The 18,342-nt window shown below is 40.9% G+C and overlaps 1 protein-coding gene across 2 annotated transcripts in view; it reads left to right on the top strand.

Annotated features, from left to right (window-relative positions):
* Positions 1-6,352, top strand: part of RELN (reelin) — a 475,458-nt gene extending 469,106 nt beyond the window's left edge. Inside the window, exons 64-65 of one of the 2 annotated variants that reach the window (XM_040644350.1) lie at positions 363-368; positions 5,245-6,352. In XM_040644350.1, coding sequence (XP_040500284.1) covers positions 363-368; positions 5,245-5,341 — 103 coding nt within the window. In that variant the 3' untranslated portion in view covers positions 5,342-6,352. The remainder of the gene's footprint in view (positions 1-362; positions 369-5,244) is intronic. The other variant, XM_040644349.1, reaches the window with a different exon arrangement.
* Positions 6,353-18,342: the final 11,990 nt, after the last annotated feature.

The following is an 18,342-nucleotide window of genomic DNA, read 5'->3' as shown; positions in this document are numbered from 1 at the left end:
ATATAAATAATTGAAAAAACAGATAGCAAAATTAATGTCCGTTATTAACTACTACTTCCGTATTTATACTTTATTCACAACATTTATGCCAAATGTAGTACTAAGCTACATGTACTTTGACATATGGTTATGAGCAAATATTGCATGTTGCATTACATTAAAAAGTTAAATATATGTATATATTAGGTGTAGAAGAATAAGAAATAACTTCTTTAATTTTTATTTTCAAAAGAGATGAAAAATCCTATATTGCATCTAAGCCTGATCAGACTTTTATGACTAATCACAGTGCTGCATGCATTGAAAGGCATTTTTTAACTTGTGTTATATTTCATTATTTGCTGTCATTGGTTTTCCACTAGAGTAAGGTAAGTCCTCTTACTAAATCTGGGTAACTGTTGACTAATAGTTTCATCAGTGTTATCTACGTTAACAGAAGCGTTGTCAAAGACCTTTGCAATTAAGAAACTTTTTTTGTGAAAACAAAGTTAGACATGATATTGAGAGACACTGGGACATTTGAAACCTATATCATGTAAACTCAGAGTTCAGCAACCTTGTGGCAATTCTCTAATGAAAATGCAATATCGGGCACATAGAGTGCTAATCGGCACTACTTCATTGGGCAACAAATTTGACTCCATACCTGGGACTGTATGAGGTGCTTTTGAAGTGCTCATATAAGCCGTTGTGAGGGAAAAGTAAACCTAGAAATGTGTGTAAAAGACCTGGGGGCTCTGATTAAATGCAGTGTCTTTCAAAAGATCTATTGTGCTGGAGATGCGTGAGGGTAACTTGACTTTTTAATTCTATTCCAAATTAATAAATGAATTGGCAGAAGGTAGTGGGCTTATTCTTAATATTTGTGAGCTCTAGATCCTATCCTTAGGTAAGATTTGCCCTCTTTAATAGTTACATTTGTCCTCTAATGGAGATACTTTAAAGCTTAGGAAAGAAGTTAAAATTATTATCATTTATTAATCATCTGCATATTATGTTAGAAGTTTCCATTGAGTCCTTACAACTCCCTGGGGTACACATTACCAGATATTATTTTCCTTCCTACTTAGCAGAGAAAATAAATACTAAATCTTTAACATTTGTGAGATGTATGAGCCTACACTTATTTCTGTGTAGCCTTCCTGAAAATGCATGGTCTTGAAAGTGGGATATCCAGCATCCTCTGTGCAAGGGAGTTTCGTTGATTAGTTTCAATGGCAGCTTCTCATCTGACCCTCACCAATATTTCTCTGGAAGATGAGACAGTCCACTGAATTCTTATTTCTGCATTCATATGAGGTGTTATTTATTGTATTGTATGTTTTGGTAATAAAATTAATTACAGATCAGTAAAAATACCTACATTTCTATGAGCTCAAATTACTTCTACCAAATCGCTATCTTCCCCATTTCCATGAGAATCCATTAAAAATCAGTGGAATTTTTTTCGTAATAATTAATGACCTAAGATACTGGCTCCAGTGAGGAGTAACAGTTCAAAAGAGTATAGTCATTCTTGAAAGTTCTTGTAATATCTGTATTTCCTATGCAGAAACAGAGAAGTGTCTTATATTTCCATATCATCCAAGTCCCTAAACTCACTCAGCATTAGTGGACATTTAAGTTAGCATTTCCAAGATGCCACTGATGTTCATTCTCCCTTCTTTCAATGACTGACAGTAGGAGAATTTAAAAATGGACCAAGCTCTATGCCCAGCCAGAGCAAATTGGTAGGTCAAGTAGTGTAGTTGGTGTGCCTTGGGATGAACATTACCTACCTTCATTGGACTTACAATAAAAAATTACTTTTCCCTGTAATTGAGGTGGAAAAACAAATCTTAATTCTATCACACCTATTATTATTTTCGTTACAGGTTATCTATAGCTATGTATCTACATGTATCAGAAACAAAAACAGGCTCCACAAAAAAAATAAATAAATAAGTAAACCTGAGATCTTTCCACTTGTGTAAGATTGCCCAATCCTGTAAGTTAGACATTTTAGAAGCCACAATACCTGTTTAATGACCACATCAGTTTATTAAATGGCCTAAGAGGCAGACAGCAGTTTGGTATAGCTTCCCACATGCTTGACTTTGAAAACTTTATGAACTAGAAAAACCTGCTTCTTTAGATTCTGACCTAACAGACTCCAGAAATATTTATATTTTACATATGAAAGTACTAGTTTCAAGAATGCTTTGAAAATGTGGCCATTTTTAATGTGACTAGACAAACACAAGGCATCTATAGCAAACATGTGCATCTACCTTCTCAGGGATCCAAAGGCATGCTGCTGATATGTATAAATTTATTCAATATTAAAGGGTATCCAATGAATCAAAATGCCTTCTAAATGAAGTGTAAGCTTCCATGCTGGACTGACTGTCAAGGCATTAAGGATCTGCAACCTGTTAATGTTTATTTTCTTATATATAGCGATGGAGAATAATGAGCCAATAGTTCTATTAGAGAAGTTGCTTTAAAGCCATTAAACATGCACATCAATTTTTGTTAAAAATTGAATGTTCCTTTGTTCCCATATATTGAGGTCACTTTTGTGTCAATCTAGGTTGCACTGGGATAACTAAATGTCTTGAATGTTCTGAGTTTTTTTTCCTATGTAAAATATTTTAACTATCTTAAATTCTCTTTGAGTACCTTATATCTTTAAACATGTTTTCAACAGAATAATTTTCATTGCTTTAACCTTGCAATTATTCTTTATAGTTAAAGAGTAATGACTTACAACAGGAATCCAATCAGTAAGTCACCAAAAGTTCAACAAACATGCCTTGACCACCCAGGGGTGAGGCAGGAGGCTGAGTTCTGTGGTGTGGGGGTGGGGGAAATGGGGGACAGGCCACTCCACCATCAGAACACAATCTTCATCCAAACCAGAAGATGAGCACTATGAGAGTTCAAAGTTGGGGGAAATCCCTTCAGCGAGCAATACGTAAAATGTGATACTGGGAAAAAATGTAGAAATTTAAGAAGTGATGTAAGGGGTTGACCAGTGAGATGGATGGAAAAGGTTCAGGGTGAGTTTGAATAGTGCAGTCTGTGTGGGAAGAAAGGACTTGACAAACAGAATAAGATGAAACGTGTAGAGGACTTGAAGTATCTGCTAAGTTGGCTTAGATGTGGCTCCGTGGACAAGAGGGTTGTGAGTGGCTTGTTACCAAGGTAAAGCCAGCATTTGAGAGACTGGTGTGCCAAATGCACCGTATGTATGTGGGAAGACACACACACATACATACCACTGTGTGTTCAGTGATACGTTCTCGAGATCTCATGGTTTCTTTTCAGCAGCGTTTTTTTTTTTTTTTTCATGAGGAGAGAGAATGAGGAGGCTAGTTTAGGGGGCCACTATAATAACCCAGGAAAAGGGCTACAAGGTCACCTGCCATGCTAGGAGGAAGATGGCTAGTGCTAGCCCCAGTATGTTGTGACGAAAGAGGTAACAGGACTCTTCCTCCTAACACTTGATTCATTCAAGACTAATTCGTTCAAGACTAAAAGGTCATTGCCCTTCTTTTGTAACTAGGCAGCAATGAGTACTTACAGCTGATGATAAATAGTGGATACATTCATTTCATCCTTCAACTATGAAGTTGAAACCAATAACTTCGTTGATACATGTAAAGCTGTCACATCAGGGGAGGAAGGAGGGCTAGTACAGCGACTGAAGATGAACCTGATTGTTTCGTGTTGTTCTCTACAGTATCTTCAGAGTATATTCTAGCTTCCATTCTACAGTTTCTAGCATTTTGATAAAATAGAAACCTACAGTAGAAAGTTATTAGCACTTCGTTTTATTTTATAAAATATATATCACTGTGAGTCTGTCTTTTTATCAGGTTTAAGTGTAGATGCTGTTGCTTTTTGGTTAAGTATATCTGATGACATTCACTTTATGTATTTTCCTTTGAGACATTTTATTATAAATTTTCTTTTCTAATGATCAAACTACAAAACCCTCATTTTAAAGGTTTTTGTATATTACAAATGTTAGTATATTTAAATATAATACCTAGTATATAGGTACAACAGTACAGTTTTACACCTCGCCTAGTATGTTGATCATTAATAACCCAGAATATGCTACTCGGTGTAAAATTACCCATTGCCTTCTCTTTACCCTAACTCAAGTTCAGGCCATATTGACCCTTCATGGTGGAATCACATCACATGACATCATCCTGGTCCAGATACATTTTATGTCTCCATGAAATTAAGGAGGAAAAAACTCTGTGTCCAGACAGCATTGAAGAGACTCAGTGAATTTGAAAACTACTGATAGGCTCACATTTCAATAACACATTTTGATGCCAGATAGAGATATGTTGTCACTCAGGTCAGTGTGTGAAAAGAGTGTGATTTTTTTCAGTGATGTTATAGATAATGATTCTTTTTAAAGTATATTTTCCATACCAAACCTTTTAACAACTATCTCTACTAATGTGCAATTTCCTACAGACTCTGAAAATCCATTTTCAGTACTTTTATCAGCTTCCCGTATAGTAGGTAGACATACATACGTGTGTGTGTATGTATGTGAAGGAAATACATACACACATTACACAATCATACAGTCTGTTACACTTTCTTAGTATTTTATCATCTTTTTTCCAGTGGAGTGTCTTCTTCATAAGACCATGTTTCTAGACCCCAGATGCTTACTGTTTGTGAAAGGCCATGAGAAAAACTTAACTTTATTTTGCCCCTGAGTCTAATGAAATAGGAAGGTCAAGCTGATTCCGCTAACAACTTCGTTTTTGCTTTTTAAGCTTTAAACAAGAATGTTTGCTAAAGGAATCAAATTATGTTTCCTACTTGTTAAAGATGTGTCTAAATAAGGTGATGGGTACAGCACACACTTCCTCTCAAATGAAATCCACCCAAGTGTTCAGAAAAAATTCAAGAATAAAATTCAAAAAGCCAAAACAATTTCAATCCACTTTCACTGTGAATCAAGAGAATTTGCCTTTTTATTTTTTTCCGGGTTTAGAGCTCACTAATGAAAAGAAGGGGATTTCTTCAAAGCCAAAGGCAGTGAATACAGGTGTCAACTTCAGTTATTCTGTCCTGGGGTAGCATTGTCCGCATGACCTACTAACCATGAACATTTTCAGATAAATAGCAGGGTAACTTAGAACATAGACTAGATTGTGCCTTCCACGATGGGACTTACATGCTCTTTCTCCTTTGCCTCCCTGCCTCTATCCTTTCTGATTCGAACAGCACTCGCAAACAAAATTACATGATGAATTTTTCACGACAACATGGGCTCAGGCACTTCTACAACAGAAGACGAAGGTCACTTAGACGATACCCATGAAGAATCAAAAATTTTATTTTTCCTTCCAACATGTGATGTGTTGCTTCCCGTTCTTTTAAATCACGCACCGCATCTGATATCAGGAAAATTCTGTGAAGGACTTGGTGACTAACTGAAAGCCCTTCTCAAGACCGAGTGTACACCACTTTCCCACACTGTGAACTAATGACAAGTGACTTATTTTCTCATAAGTAAATGTCTTCATGTTGCTGTGTCCGTGAAAATGGTGATCTGTTGTAATATCAGTTACAGTGGCAGTATTGAAAATAAATAGTTTAACAGAAAAAAAAGTTTAAGCACAAAAATTTAAGAGATTTTATGTTTAAAATGGCATTTAGTACAGAATTTAACATTCTTGGTCACAAAGTATGTAAGTGGACTGTATTTCAGCTCTGTATCATGTTTTATATGATTAAATTATCATTGTTTGTTCCTTTATGTATTCTCTTCTACGGTATAACACATTGACACTGTATTTACTTGTTATGTTGCAATATTTTGCTGCTGAATTTCGGGCTACTTATATTCTGCAGAAAATTCGTTGAGATACCTACTCGAGAAGATAGTTGTAAAGATATTGTATCTCCTTTAATATACTCCTTAAAATGTATGTTGGTTTAGCGTTGTTTTGTGGATAAGAGAAATGCTTGACCTTGAAATATTTTCTACTTAAAAATCGTGGATGAAAACCCTATCTCCCACAAAGTTCCCAGCTCCTTGTCTAAAGGTTCTTTTAAAGTGTTCTGTGGCTGATCTACTAACAGTAACTGCCATTTCGTGTCTGTGGTAACAGAGTGATTTGTAAAACAGTGGATGTTTTCATTGTGTTCTCTTCGTGGATTGTTTTTCCCGCGGGTCATACTCATACCTTCTGATGAAGTTGTACCAACACCAGCAACATTATAATGGCCCCATAGCCCTGAACTCTCTATTAACCTAACTGAAAGGTTGTACTCTAGGTTGAACCAAGCTAAAAGCCCATGCTTCAATAAAAAGTATGTCCATAAGCCATTTGAGGCTCATTTGTCTTTATTCATTTTTTGATTAAATTTTCTGTAGGATTTGTAAGCTGGATCAGTTTTGGAAAAAACAGTGTCAGATATATTTACTGGTGTTTTGTTTCGCCATTGTTAATAATAATTATGAAGCCACACTTTCGGTTGAGCCGCATTCCTCGTATTCAGCTTTTTCTATTAATCACCCTAATTACGCCAAGAAAAGTCAATAGAGAATTTTGAAAATTATTGAATTCCTGAGAATTTTGTTGGCTGCCAACGTAATGCCTGACTCATAATAAGCACTCATGCACTCATTCAGCAAATATTTGGTGATTGCTTGCTGTGTGACAGGCACTGTGTTGCGTGTTGACAATAAAAATGGTGATTGAGGCATTTTCCCCGCTTCTAGTATCTACAAAATAAAAAAATATGTTGATAGTGTTGAATGTGTTGGTTTCCCAGAGGATTAAAAAAAAACATCTAAGTAATAGAGTAATAGATGGCAGTAGTATTTCTCATTGTACAGGGAAATGATAAAGGACGATCCCGCTGAGGAGTCCAGCTAAAGTACATTTTGAGCCTGGTATCAAATCCATTGTGAATCATTGCTCTGGAGATACAAGCCGCTCTTTTCTCTGCCTAATTTAACATGTGATATGTTTTATAATTAAGTGCAGTATTTGGCCCAAGAATGTTTGTAACGTTGTATGTTAATTGTGGATTCTCCTTTCTTGGTTCACAAATTGTCTGCTGCCGGTTCACCATTTGATGGCATATTTGGTTCATTTTCTCATTGGTGGAAGGGCTGAATTTTTCCCACAGCGTTCTGTCCAAGTCTTGTGTGTGTACCATAGACCTACCAGGTGAGTAGGGCTAAGATATTTTATAGTCCTCCCATCCGCCTGTCTTCCTACCATCAGAACAGGGTTGAACTCCCTACCAGTCCATCTCCGCAAAGTTTTAATAGGGTAAGTGGGGACTTACATATAATTGGCTTATTTAATTTGAAAACATAGGCAGTTAGTGTAGGACTTCAAGTATTGTTGGTTGAACTGACTTACCTTCCTAAATAAATAAAGGAAACAAGGTTTAGTAATAGCAGAGATTTAAAAATATTTGCACAGCCAAGTTTCCATGGTTTCTACAGTTATCTCTTATTCACCATACATTTTATTGTAAATTATACTCAATATCTGATCTTAAATATAGTCAATATCACATATATTTTACCCTTTATCTAAGAAAGAACATATGTATGTTACTTGGAAAATTCCCCAAATTGAGATTATCACTTTTGTCCTTATGTTTCAAGGTTTAAAAAAGTATAGGAGATCACTAAAATATGTACCCATTTTTTTTAATGTTAACAGAAATTTTTTGACAGCAATTTGTATTGTCTTTCTGTACTTTTTTTTTTTTAAAGATTTTATTTATTTATTTGACAGAGAAAGACAGCCAGCGAGAGAGGGAACACAAGCAGGGGGAGTGGGAGAGGAAGACGCAGGCTCCTAACAGAGACGCCTGATGTGGGGCTCGATCCCAGAACGCCAGGATCATGCCCTGAGCCGAAGGCAGATGCTTAATGACTGCGCCACCCAGGCGCCCCAATTGTACTCTATTTTTTTAACTTTCCCATACATGGCAATTGCCACTTGTAACGACACTAAGTAATATACTTTTTTCCTAGCTAATTTTTATACGAAAATGTGCACTATTTACTTGAGATGGGTATTTAGGATGCATTTCAAGTAAAATTTGTTTTTCATATATGTTTATTAGTTGGGCATACGGCATCTAGATATGTGTATTTATTTATGAAGGGTTTTTTGCATATGCTTCAAAGACTTGTATCTCACATTGTATAAATACTACTCTATATTTTGCTTTAGCTTATTTATATTCCAACAATTTATTCTGGAATTTACTTCATTATATGTTGTGAGGAATGACCCTAGCTATATTTTTTTTGCAAATAGTTAATAAGTTATCCCAGTACCAAAATAAATAAAAAACACCTATGGGGAAAAATGTTAAATCTAGAGGTTTCAGCAATGGTAAATTTTCACAATACTTTTGACACCACTAATAACCAGTGGAGATAAAAAACAGGAAATAGACTAAATTCCAATACCCAAATAAAACAACACTTAGAAAATTTAAATGATATATGGGGCGCCTGGGTGGCACAGCGGTTAAGCGTCTGCCTTCGGCTCAGGGCGTGATCCCGGCGATCTGGGATCGAGCCCCACATCAGGCTCCTCTGCTGTGAGCCTGCTTCTTCCTCTCCCACTCCCCCTGCTTGTGTTCCCTCTCTCGCTGACTGTCTCTATCTCTGTCAAATAAATAAATAAAATCTTTAAAAAAAAAAAAAAGAAAATTTAAATGATATAAAGCCATAAAAAGACAAAGGAAAATATAGGATGGAGACAAACAGATAAAAGATACCAACAAAATTTTGGAAAAGGAAGAGTGAATGGACGACTCGTAACTAATCATGCTGTAAAAAGCTAAAACCCAACTGTCTACAGAGAAGGGATGTGCATCACAGAACACAGAAGATTCTGGAACTAGAGAGAAAACTGCCTTTGCAAACAAGGAACAGGCTAGAGGATGAAAATAAGGGTATTGGTTAAAATTCTGAATAAGGAACAGACTTCTTTCATCCACTACCAACAGGAAACTATCCTTCCCATCTTGGCAAGGGACAAGAGGTTTATTTTATTTTATTTTATTTTTATTTATTTTATTTTATTTTTTGGATAACTTGAATCAGAGAAGTTAAAGAAGACCCAAAGATTTCAGGCAACAAAGAGCTGCGATAAGTCTAGTAATTTCTTCTTAAGGTATAAGCAAAAACCCACCAGTTGAAGGGTGAGACCCCCATCTCCCTCACCACAGCACCCTTTCATCTTGCAACTCCCCAAATTCTGGCATTGGGCTTCTATCATCCAGACAGAATGCTGAAGGACTCCTCTCTTGAAAGAAGACTTATGAACTGAAATTTAAGGAATTCTGTCATGAACCTGCCAGATCACCTTGCTCACACAAAGAACTTCCAATCAACCTTTTTTACTCATAGTAGCTTTGTCAGACGAGGAGAAAGGATGGACTAGCCAACAAGTGGTACTAAGATAATTCATTATTCAAGTGAAAAAACAAAAATAGATCTCTAGACATATCATCACACAAAAATAAACCCCAGGGAGTTTAAGACATAAATGACAGCAGTAAAACTTTACAACTTTTTAGAAGAAAATATCATTGTGGGATCATGGGAAGAAAGAATTTCTTAAACATGACATAAAACAGACAAATGGTAAGAAAAGATTATAGGGTTATTGGTCTGTAGTTTGACTGGATTCATTTGTCAAACTTTTTCATGACAGAAGAGACCACAAAGTTTAAAAACCAGCCTGAAGGGGAGAAGATAAAGCCACAATATACAATCAATAAAGGACTGAACTCTAGAAAATATAAAGAACTCATAAAAATAGATAATAGAAGTTAATGACATAATGGGGGGGGGGGACCTGGCTGGCTCAGTTGGTGGAACATGTGACTCTTAATCGCAGGGTTGTGAGTTCAAGCCCCATGCTGGGTGTAGAGATTGCTTTAAAAAATAATGAAATCTTAAAAAAAAAGAAGGTAATAACATAATTTTCTTTAAATCACAAAGAATAGAAATGAAAATTTCCTGAAGGAAAAACTGAAATGACAAAAGATTAAAATGTTCAAACTCACTAATAACTACGGAAACATTTAAAACAACAATGATGTCATATCTAACCAGGGAGGCAAAATAATCCGAACACAGTGGTTCTGGAAAGAGGGACTCTCATACCCCGCTGGTTTACAATGGTACAACCTTGTTTTAAAAGGTAGGTTTTGGGGCACCTGGGTGGCTCAGTCGTTAAGCGTCTGCCTTCGGCTCAGGGCATGATCCTGGCGTTCTAGGATCGAGCCCCACGTCAGGCTCTTCCGCTAGGAGCCTGCTTCTTCCTCTCCTGCTCCCTCTGCTTGTGTTCTCTCTCTCACTGGCTGTCTCTCTCTCTGTCGAATGAATAAATAAAATCTTTTTAAAAAATAAAATAAAAGGTAGGTTTTGGGGATGCCTGGATGGCTCAGTCAGTTAAGCATCTGTCTTTGGCTCAGGTCATGATCCCGGGGTCCTGGGATCGAGCCCCACATTGGGCTCTCTGCTCAGCAGGGAGCCTGCTGCTTCCCCTGCTTGTGCTCTCTCTTTCTCTCTGGCAAATAAATAAATAAAATCTTTAAAAAATAAATAAATAAAATGTAGGTTTAATTATTTTCCAGGTTTGGTGAGACCAGTCGGTCAGGATACAATTGCCACTGACAGTTCCCAAGAGGAGGGGGCGTGCCATAGTCACATGGGAGCACCAAGGTTGGTGAAGAGGCAGAAGGAATGAGAGGAAAGCATGGACTTGAGACTTTACTGTGGTCTCCCCAGGAAAGGCAAGGCAGGGTAAGCAGGCTCAGAATTGGGTACTTTGAATGACTTCTGCAGGCTCGGGCTTTAGGAACTGTTTCTAGGACCCTGGAATGATGATGGCAGAGGAATATTGCCTCCTGAAACCTGAGAGCCAGAAGAAGGAGGCAGTTTAAGAAAGGGCAGTCCATTAGTTCGCTTGCATATGAAAGGAGTAATCCTTGGAGGGTTGTTGCTATCTGTAGGAATTGGCTGGCCCTGGGAGGGGCAGTCTCTCAGTCAGTAAGGCTCCGATGTGAGGGCATCAAGAATATAGAAAATAAGGGGGCACCAGGCTGGCTCAGTCAGTAGAGCATGCAATTCTTGATCTCAGGGTTGTAAGTTTGAGCCCCACATTGGGTGTAGAGATTACTTAAGAAAATAAAATCTTTAAAAAAAAAAAAACAGAAAATATAGCTAATACAAATCTCCGTAGAGAGCAGTGTAATATCACACACATTGAATATGTCATAATATCAGTAAGGTTGAATATGCACATACAACGTGACCCAGCTTCTTCCAGACAGCTATCCTAGAGAAACTCCCACATGTATACACAGAGATGCGTGCAAGAATGTTCACAGCGCCATTGCTTGTAATTGCAAAAAATCAGAAGCAATCCAAGGGCCCATCAACAAGAAAATGGATAAACTGTGGTTTATTTGTATAATATTCTATGGTATTAAAATGAACACGCCCATTAACAATAACAACAGAACAAGTTGCAAAATTATATAGCATGATGCCATTTATCAGATTTTTAAACTTTGCAAACATACAGTCGACCCTTGAACAGCATGGGTTTGAACTTGGTGGGTCCACTTACGTGTAGATCTTTTGGGTAAATACAGTACAGTACTGTAAGTGTATTTTCTTTTCCTTGCGATTACCTTAATAACATGTTCTTTTCTCTGGCTTGCTTTACTGTAAGAATACGTATATAAGATGTAAAACATACAAAATACGTGTCAATCAATTGTTTATGTTATGGGTAAGGCGTCCGGTCAGCAGTAGGCTATTAGTAGTTAAATTTGGGGGGAGCCAAACGTTATACTCAGATTTTCAACTCCACTGGGGTTGGCGCCCCTCACCCCCATGTTGTTCAAGGGTCAACTATACAGTCTGTTGCTTACCAATACATGCATATGTAGCAAAAATCTAAAAGCATGTGTGGGAATAGTAAATGCAAATTCATGACAGTGATCTCCTCAGGCAGGGGAAAAAGATCAGAGAGGGGTATGTGGAGGACATCAACTCTACCTAAAATGGTTTCTTTCTTTTTTAAAAGCCAGAATAAGATACAGTAAAATGTTCAGGTTGGCCCAAGTTGTGTGCATACAAAAGTATTTTTCTGTATTATTCACTATTTTCTTTTTTTTTTTTTTAAAGATTTTATTTATTTATTTATTTGACAGAGATAGAGACAGCCAGCGAGAGAGGGAACACAAGCAGGGGGAGTGGGAGAGGAAGAAGCAGGCTCATAGCGGAAGAGCCTGATGTGGGGCTCGATCCCATAACGCCGGGATCACGCCCTGAGCGGAAGGCAGACGCTTAACCGCTGTGCCACCCAGGCGCCCCTATTCACTATTTTCAAGTGAAGATCTAAATGTTACAGCCAGAAGAGAAAAGAATAAATAGGATTTGACAGGCAGATTCAGCGGGGGGGACGTATTCTAGGAATGAGCAATGTGCGCAAAAACACAAAGGCAGGAACTAGCCTGGCTCCTTAGGGGAGGCTCAGATCTTTTGAATTTGCAGAGGGGCTGGGGGGGGGTAGTGCTGCGTGGTGGGGGGAGATCAGGAGCAAGGGAGGGGAAGCAATTTCTCATACCAACAAAATTCAGCTTTAATTAGGAGGCTCTGGGAAGCTGTGGGAGGGTTTTATCTTTTTTTTAAGATTTCTTATTTTATTTATTTATTTGACAGAGACAGACAGCGAGAGAGGGAACACAAGCAGGGGGCGTGGGAGAGGAAGAAGCAGGCTCATAGCGGAGGAGCCTGATGTGGGGCTCGATCCTGGAACACCAGAATCACGCCTGAGCCAAAGGCAGACGCTTAACGACTGAGCCACCCAGGCACCCCTGTGGGAGGGTTTTAAAGCGATGACCTTTGAATAAATCCACTCTGACCAAGGAATGGAGAGCGGTTAGAGTCAATTCAGAAAATAAGCCGGGACACTAGAATTAACGGGTAAACCCAGAACTACAGCTGAGGTGTAATTTTATATTGTCTCAAAATAATTTTACTAAGGACTCATACTTCTCCAGAGTAACAACAAACTGCTTCAATCACAAAATATAGCAGTAAATACAACAGCAACTATGCATTTATTTATCGTGCAGGGGGAAAAAAAATCAGCCATTATTAAAAGAATTCCAGTTCAGAGGTGAGAGGGTTTGCCATTCTTACTGCATCTCCCATTTAGTCCTTTGGGTGCCTATTAGAAATGAATTTTTAGTTTGGTTTTTTTTTTTAATCCAATGGGATGGAAATTGATGCTCTCTTTATAGACATGGGAGACCTTGTGACGGTGGAAAAGTCTGCCAGTCTCCAGTGGCCTTATTACTTTATTTCAGTGTCTGGATCTACTATCTTAGAAATCATGTCAGTACAGCAGAGAAAGAGGAAGTTAAGTCTGAAAACATAACTTTTTATGGAAAGAGTACTGGTAGAATAATATGTGGATATATATGTGAATAATAAAAAGGCACAGAACTGTGCACAAGAAATACTGCCTCAGTAAATCTAGGGACTGTAAACTAACTTACACCAAAGTGAGTATAAGAATCCCTTAATGTTACCACCCAGGGAAGGCAGACGTATTGTGATACGTTAGACACTTTGGAGCCCCTCTACACCTTAATAGAATCTAAACAAATTCTGTTAAGAATCATCTCATTAGAAACTAAACAACGCCCTCCAAGGCTAAAGAGGAAACTCCTCATTAATTAAAGGCTAATTAGAAATTCCGAATTCTAGGGGCGCCTGGGTGGCACAGCGGTTAAGCGTCTGCCTTTGGCTCAGGGCGTGATCCCGGCGTTATGGGATCAAGCCCCACATCGGGCTCCTCCGCTAGGAGCCTGCTTCTTCCTCTCCCACTCCCCCTGCTTGTGTTCCCTCTCTCGCTGGCTGTCTCTATCTCTGTCAAATAAATAAATAAAAATCTTTAAAAAAAAAGAAATTCCAAATTCTTAATATAATTTCTCCCACATTCATATTCTAGGTGACTTGAAGTTGACTCTTTGGTCTGCCTCTAAATTTCCAACTGTAACAACATTTATATTCTAGCATATTCCGTGTTTGGAGTTTGGCAAAACATCAAAGGAGGACAGCTGTCTTTGGCTTCTCTCCCTAAGACACACCCCACCCGACCAGAACCTGCCCCCATCCCCACAACACAGAAAACCAGCCTGGGTCCTAGTCCTCCAGGTGTTACCCAGTTCTCACATAGGAGAGAGAGGGGCAACTCAGCTTTACTGAATGTCAGACACTGTGGTGGGCATTGACATGGTCATCTCACAAAAATTGTTAATATAGAATAAACTATAAGTTTCCCCCTAGGGATTTCTATTTTAATAAGTAGTGTTAAACTTCCCGAAATGCTTCCAGATCCAAAAGAATGAGTGTTTTAATGGTGAAATTTCAGGTATTTGTTTAGGTGATTGAGGTAGATGTTTTGACAAAAATGCCGTTTAAGTCTTCTGCTTTGATGGATCAGATAGCCTGTGAGACCAGACCTGCAGATCAGTCCTCTGGACCTGTTTCAAACCCCTAGCTCACACAAATGCTCACTTTTTGATATTTTAAGTCCCTACCATGGTGTATCTTCCCTCCCTTGCATTTCACTGCCCTGGTAAGTGAGCCTTTACAATTAAGAAAATGGATGTGATTCTCGGTTGAAAGAGATACTCGGGCACTGTCTAAGCCAGAAACAATGATATTCATATATTGTGCCCAATCTTTGGATGGCACATCCTTCTCAAGTCCTTATTCTCTCCATGCTGCTTGTGATCGCTGCCCGGTCCCAAAGCTTACACAATTTGGTGCACTGCTTTTAAGAAAAAGAACTCAAAATTACAAATGCAAAGTTAGGTACCAATATGAGTATTTATTTAGCTTTCGCACATACTGGCTCCTCCCCATGTCATCTCCCCCTCTTTTTGTTGACACTCCATCCTGATCTGGATTGGGTTGTGTACTTAAATGTGTTCATCCATCTGGATTTTGTTTTGCTTGCCTTGAGAGCATTTATCCAAGTTTGCACTTATACTTTTATTAATGTGATTATCTAACCATACTGTCGTCTCCCCCATTAGGCTATAAATTCCATCAGGGCACTGTACTCTCAGTATCTGCCACATAATGTATAAAAAACAATTCTCTATTTTTTTATTTTGTGTGTGTGTGGAGGGGACATCTGGGTGGCTCAGTCGGTTAAGCATCTGCCTTCAGCTCAGGCCATCACCCCCAGACTCTGAGATCGAGTCCTGCATGGGGCTCCTTGCTCAGCGAGGAGCCTGCTTCTCCCTCTGCCTGGCACTCCATCCGTGGATCTTAAAAACAATAAAAACAACAACAAACAATTGTTGTTATAGCAGATAACCTGGTGCTATTTCCAAAAGCACAGCAGGGACACCTGGGTGGCTCAGTCAGTTAGGTATCCTACTGTGGATTTTGGCTCAGGTCATGATCTCGGGATTGTGAGATCAACCCCCCGGGGCAGGGCTCCACACTCGCTCTGGAGTCTGCTTGAGCTTCTGTCTCTCCCTTTCTGTCTGCCCCTCCCCCTGCTCATGGTGTCTTTCTCTCTCTCTCTCTCAAATAAAATAAATTTCAAAAGAAATACATCAGCACCACCTAGGGGCTTATCTCAGCCCCTAGAAATGCATATGTCAGGCCCTGTTCCAGATCTACTGAATTAGAATCTCAACTTTTAACAAGATGCCGAGGTGATTGGTATCTGCATTATAGTTGAAGTACTGGGCTCCCGACATGCATGTGACAAGATCATCTCATACAATGGCAAAGGCCAAGTGTCAAACGAGTAACACCAGAAAGGCATGTCACAGGAACCCAGTTCCTCCTTAGTATGTCATTCTGTTAGGATTTCTTCAGAGATGTTCAAAGCCTGAAGAAGAGCAAATGTGGTTTTACACCCATGGCCAGAAGTCCGCGATTCCTTGGCACAGGATTCGGGGCTCCTTGAAGACAGCTCTTTATTTCCAGCTCTTCTTCCTCAGGTGCCTGAAGGACAGCACCATGGCCCCAAGAGTGCTGCCAGGCCCCTGCCCTGGAGGCGGTATCTGTCAATAGTGTCTCCTGGCGCACTTTTCATCTTTAAGAGTGGCTACAAATAGCCCCTCACCTGTGTCACTATGGTGTGCACGTGCAGAAATGCAGAAAAAAGATGTCGCCCGGGAACCGACTCTAACCCTTGCTGTGACATAAAACCAGGGGCAAGTTTTATGTTGAAATCATGTCTACCCCTCACCTTAGAGAATTTAGGCCTCTAGTTGTGCTCCCTCGCATCTCAGTTGTTAGAAACAAAACAAAACCTCCCTCCCTTCTTTCTTCTTTTATTCCTCTCTCCCTCCTTTCTTTCTTTCCCTTCTCCGTTTTCCCCCCAGGTATATTCCTTTCTCCCAAACAGAATATTTTGTTGCTTTACTTAATTTTTTTTTTAAAAAGGTGTTTTGTAAATTCTAACTAGAATTCCTGAAAAAGAATCTATCACGCACGGCCTTGTTGCACGAGTCAGTATTTGCAAGAAAAAGTGCTCATCGAAAGCAGCTCATCAAAGCATTTTTTTAAAAAAGATTGTCATTCTGCATTTGCACGTTCCTGTATCAGGTCTGGGTTTCTATAATCACTGCATTTGAGAATATATGTTAGGATGTTTCCATTTTAAAAATAATAAGCAGTGTTTCCTACGTGAATACTATAGCGTTTGTTTATTGTGCTTTCTTCGGCCTCGACCCTCCAAACTGGTCTCTTACCCCACCTTCAAGCTCCACGAATCCCCTCTTGAGGAGTTCGTGAGCCATGGGACGTGAAAGTGGGGTGTCAGTTCCGTAACTTTAGGGGGATGGACAAGTATGGCATTAATCGCCAAGCACGCCCCCGAAGTTCTAGACGTTTGGGAGGAGACCTCGGGCCCAAGGTGTCCCGGGACGGAGGGCGGAGGGAGGAGGGCGGCGCGGGCCTGGGCGGGGCGGCGCGGGGCGGGGCGGGGCGGGCTCGGGTTGCGGGCGGCGCGCCGGGCGCCCTGGCCCCACAGCGCGTCTGCGCCTCCTCCGAGAGCCGCGGGCGGAGGCAGCGGCGCGGCGTCCAGGCGGCTCGGCCCTGGGCAGCCCCGGGCAGCGCCGGCCGGTGAGTGCGCGCGAGGGGGCGCGGGGTCCGGGGACTCGGGCGCCTGGCCGTCGTCTCCGCTGTGTCTCGGGCTTACCTCTCGGTCTCTTGGGCTCTCACGCCTTCCAAAAACGAATTCGACTTGCCCCCTCGGCGGTGTCTAAGCGCTGACAGGATGAAGTCTGAGGAAGTGCTTTCCTCCGGAAACGTCCCGCTACACCTCCCCGCCCGCGGCGGCGGCGCCGGCTTTTTACTAGACGCTCGCCTCCCTCGGGTCCGAACCCAGCCCTTCGCTCTTCGCCGCCTCTCAGGCGCCCTCACAGTGCTCGGCCAACACCCTCGGCCCTGCCCCGCCGACGCCGCTATCGAGACACCTTCTCGGTTCTCGCCTGTTTGTATCCCAGTCGGTTTTTAAATCTCCTTATTGCCTTTGGCCTCCTCGCTGGGACCGCGCGCTGCCTGCGGAGCCGCCGGGTGGGGTCCCCGTGCTGCGCGGCCCGGGGGCCCGGCGAGGGGGGCTGTGGTTCGGAGGCTGGGCCTCCCCTCAGCACCCGGCAAAGCCCCCAGTCTCCGCAGCTCCGCGAAGGGGACGAGCCTTCCTGCTCTGCAGTTTGGTAGTGGTGGCCTCCTGCCTGAAACTCCGGCTCGCTCCCGACCCGTGCCGGGCGCGCTGCCGCAGGAGCGGGTGTGATCCAGCGGCCCCTGCGCGCTCCTCTACTTGGGAAAGACCATTGATCAGGAACCCGGTTTACCCGCGGTGACTGCCTCCCGGAATGGGCGCTCTGCGCCAGGCGGGCAGGCGACGCATGCTGGGCATCCTCGGTGGAGGTCAAGCCCGCGAGGGTGCAAGACCTGCAAGGGTCTGCCGGCTGTGAAGAAGGCAGCTGTCAGCGACGCTGTGAGAAAGGGGGCGAAGATTCTTTCCCTCCCCGTGATCCGTTTGGGGTCTAGAGTTGGTAAATCGTGAATGGAAGTTATAATAACAAAAATGGAAATTCGGTGCGGGGGAACCCTGAGATTCAGCTTTTTCTTATCTGAGAACTGGGAACAGTGTGTATTAGCTATAAATGCACAGAACATGCATCATTGAGGGTAAACTTGGAAAGAGAGGAAAAGTTGAAGTATGCAACTTCCTGAAACGAAATTTGGAATCGGGTTTTGCCAGGCAA

The sequence above is a fragment of the Ursus maritimus genome, unplaced genomic scaffold (assembly GCF_017311325.1).
Source record: "Ursus maritimus isolate PB19 unplaced genomic scaffold, ASM1731132v1 scaffold_3, whole genome shotgun sequence".
Lineage (NCBI taxonomy): Eukaryota > Metazoa > Chordata > Mammalia > Carnivora > Ursidae > Ursus > Ursus maritimus.
The sequence above is the reverse complement of the archived record's forward strand: the minus strand, read 5'-3'. Positions and strand labels throughout refer to the sequence as shown.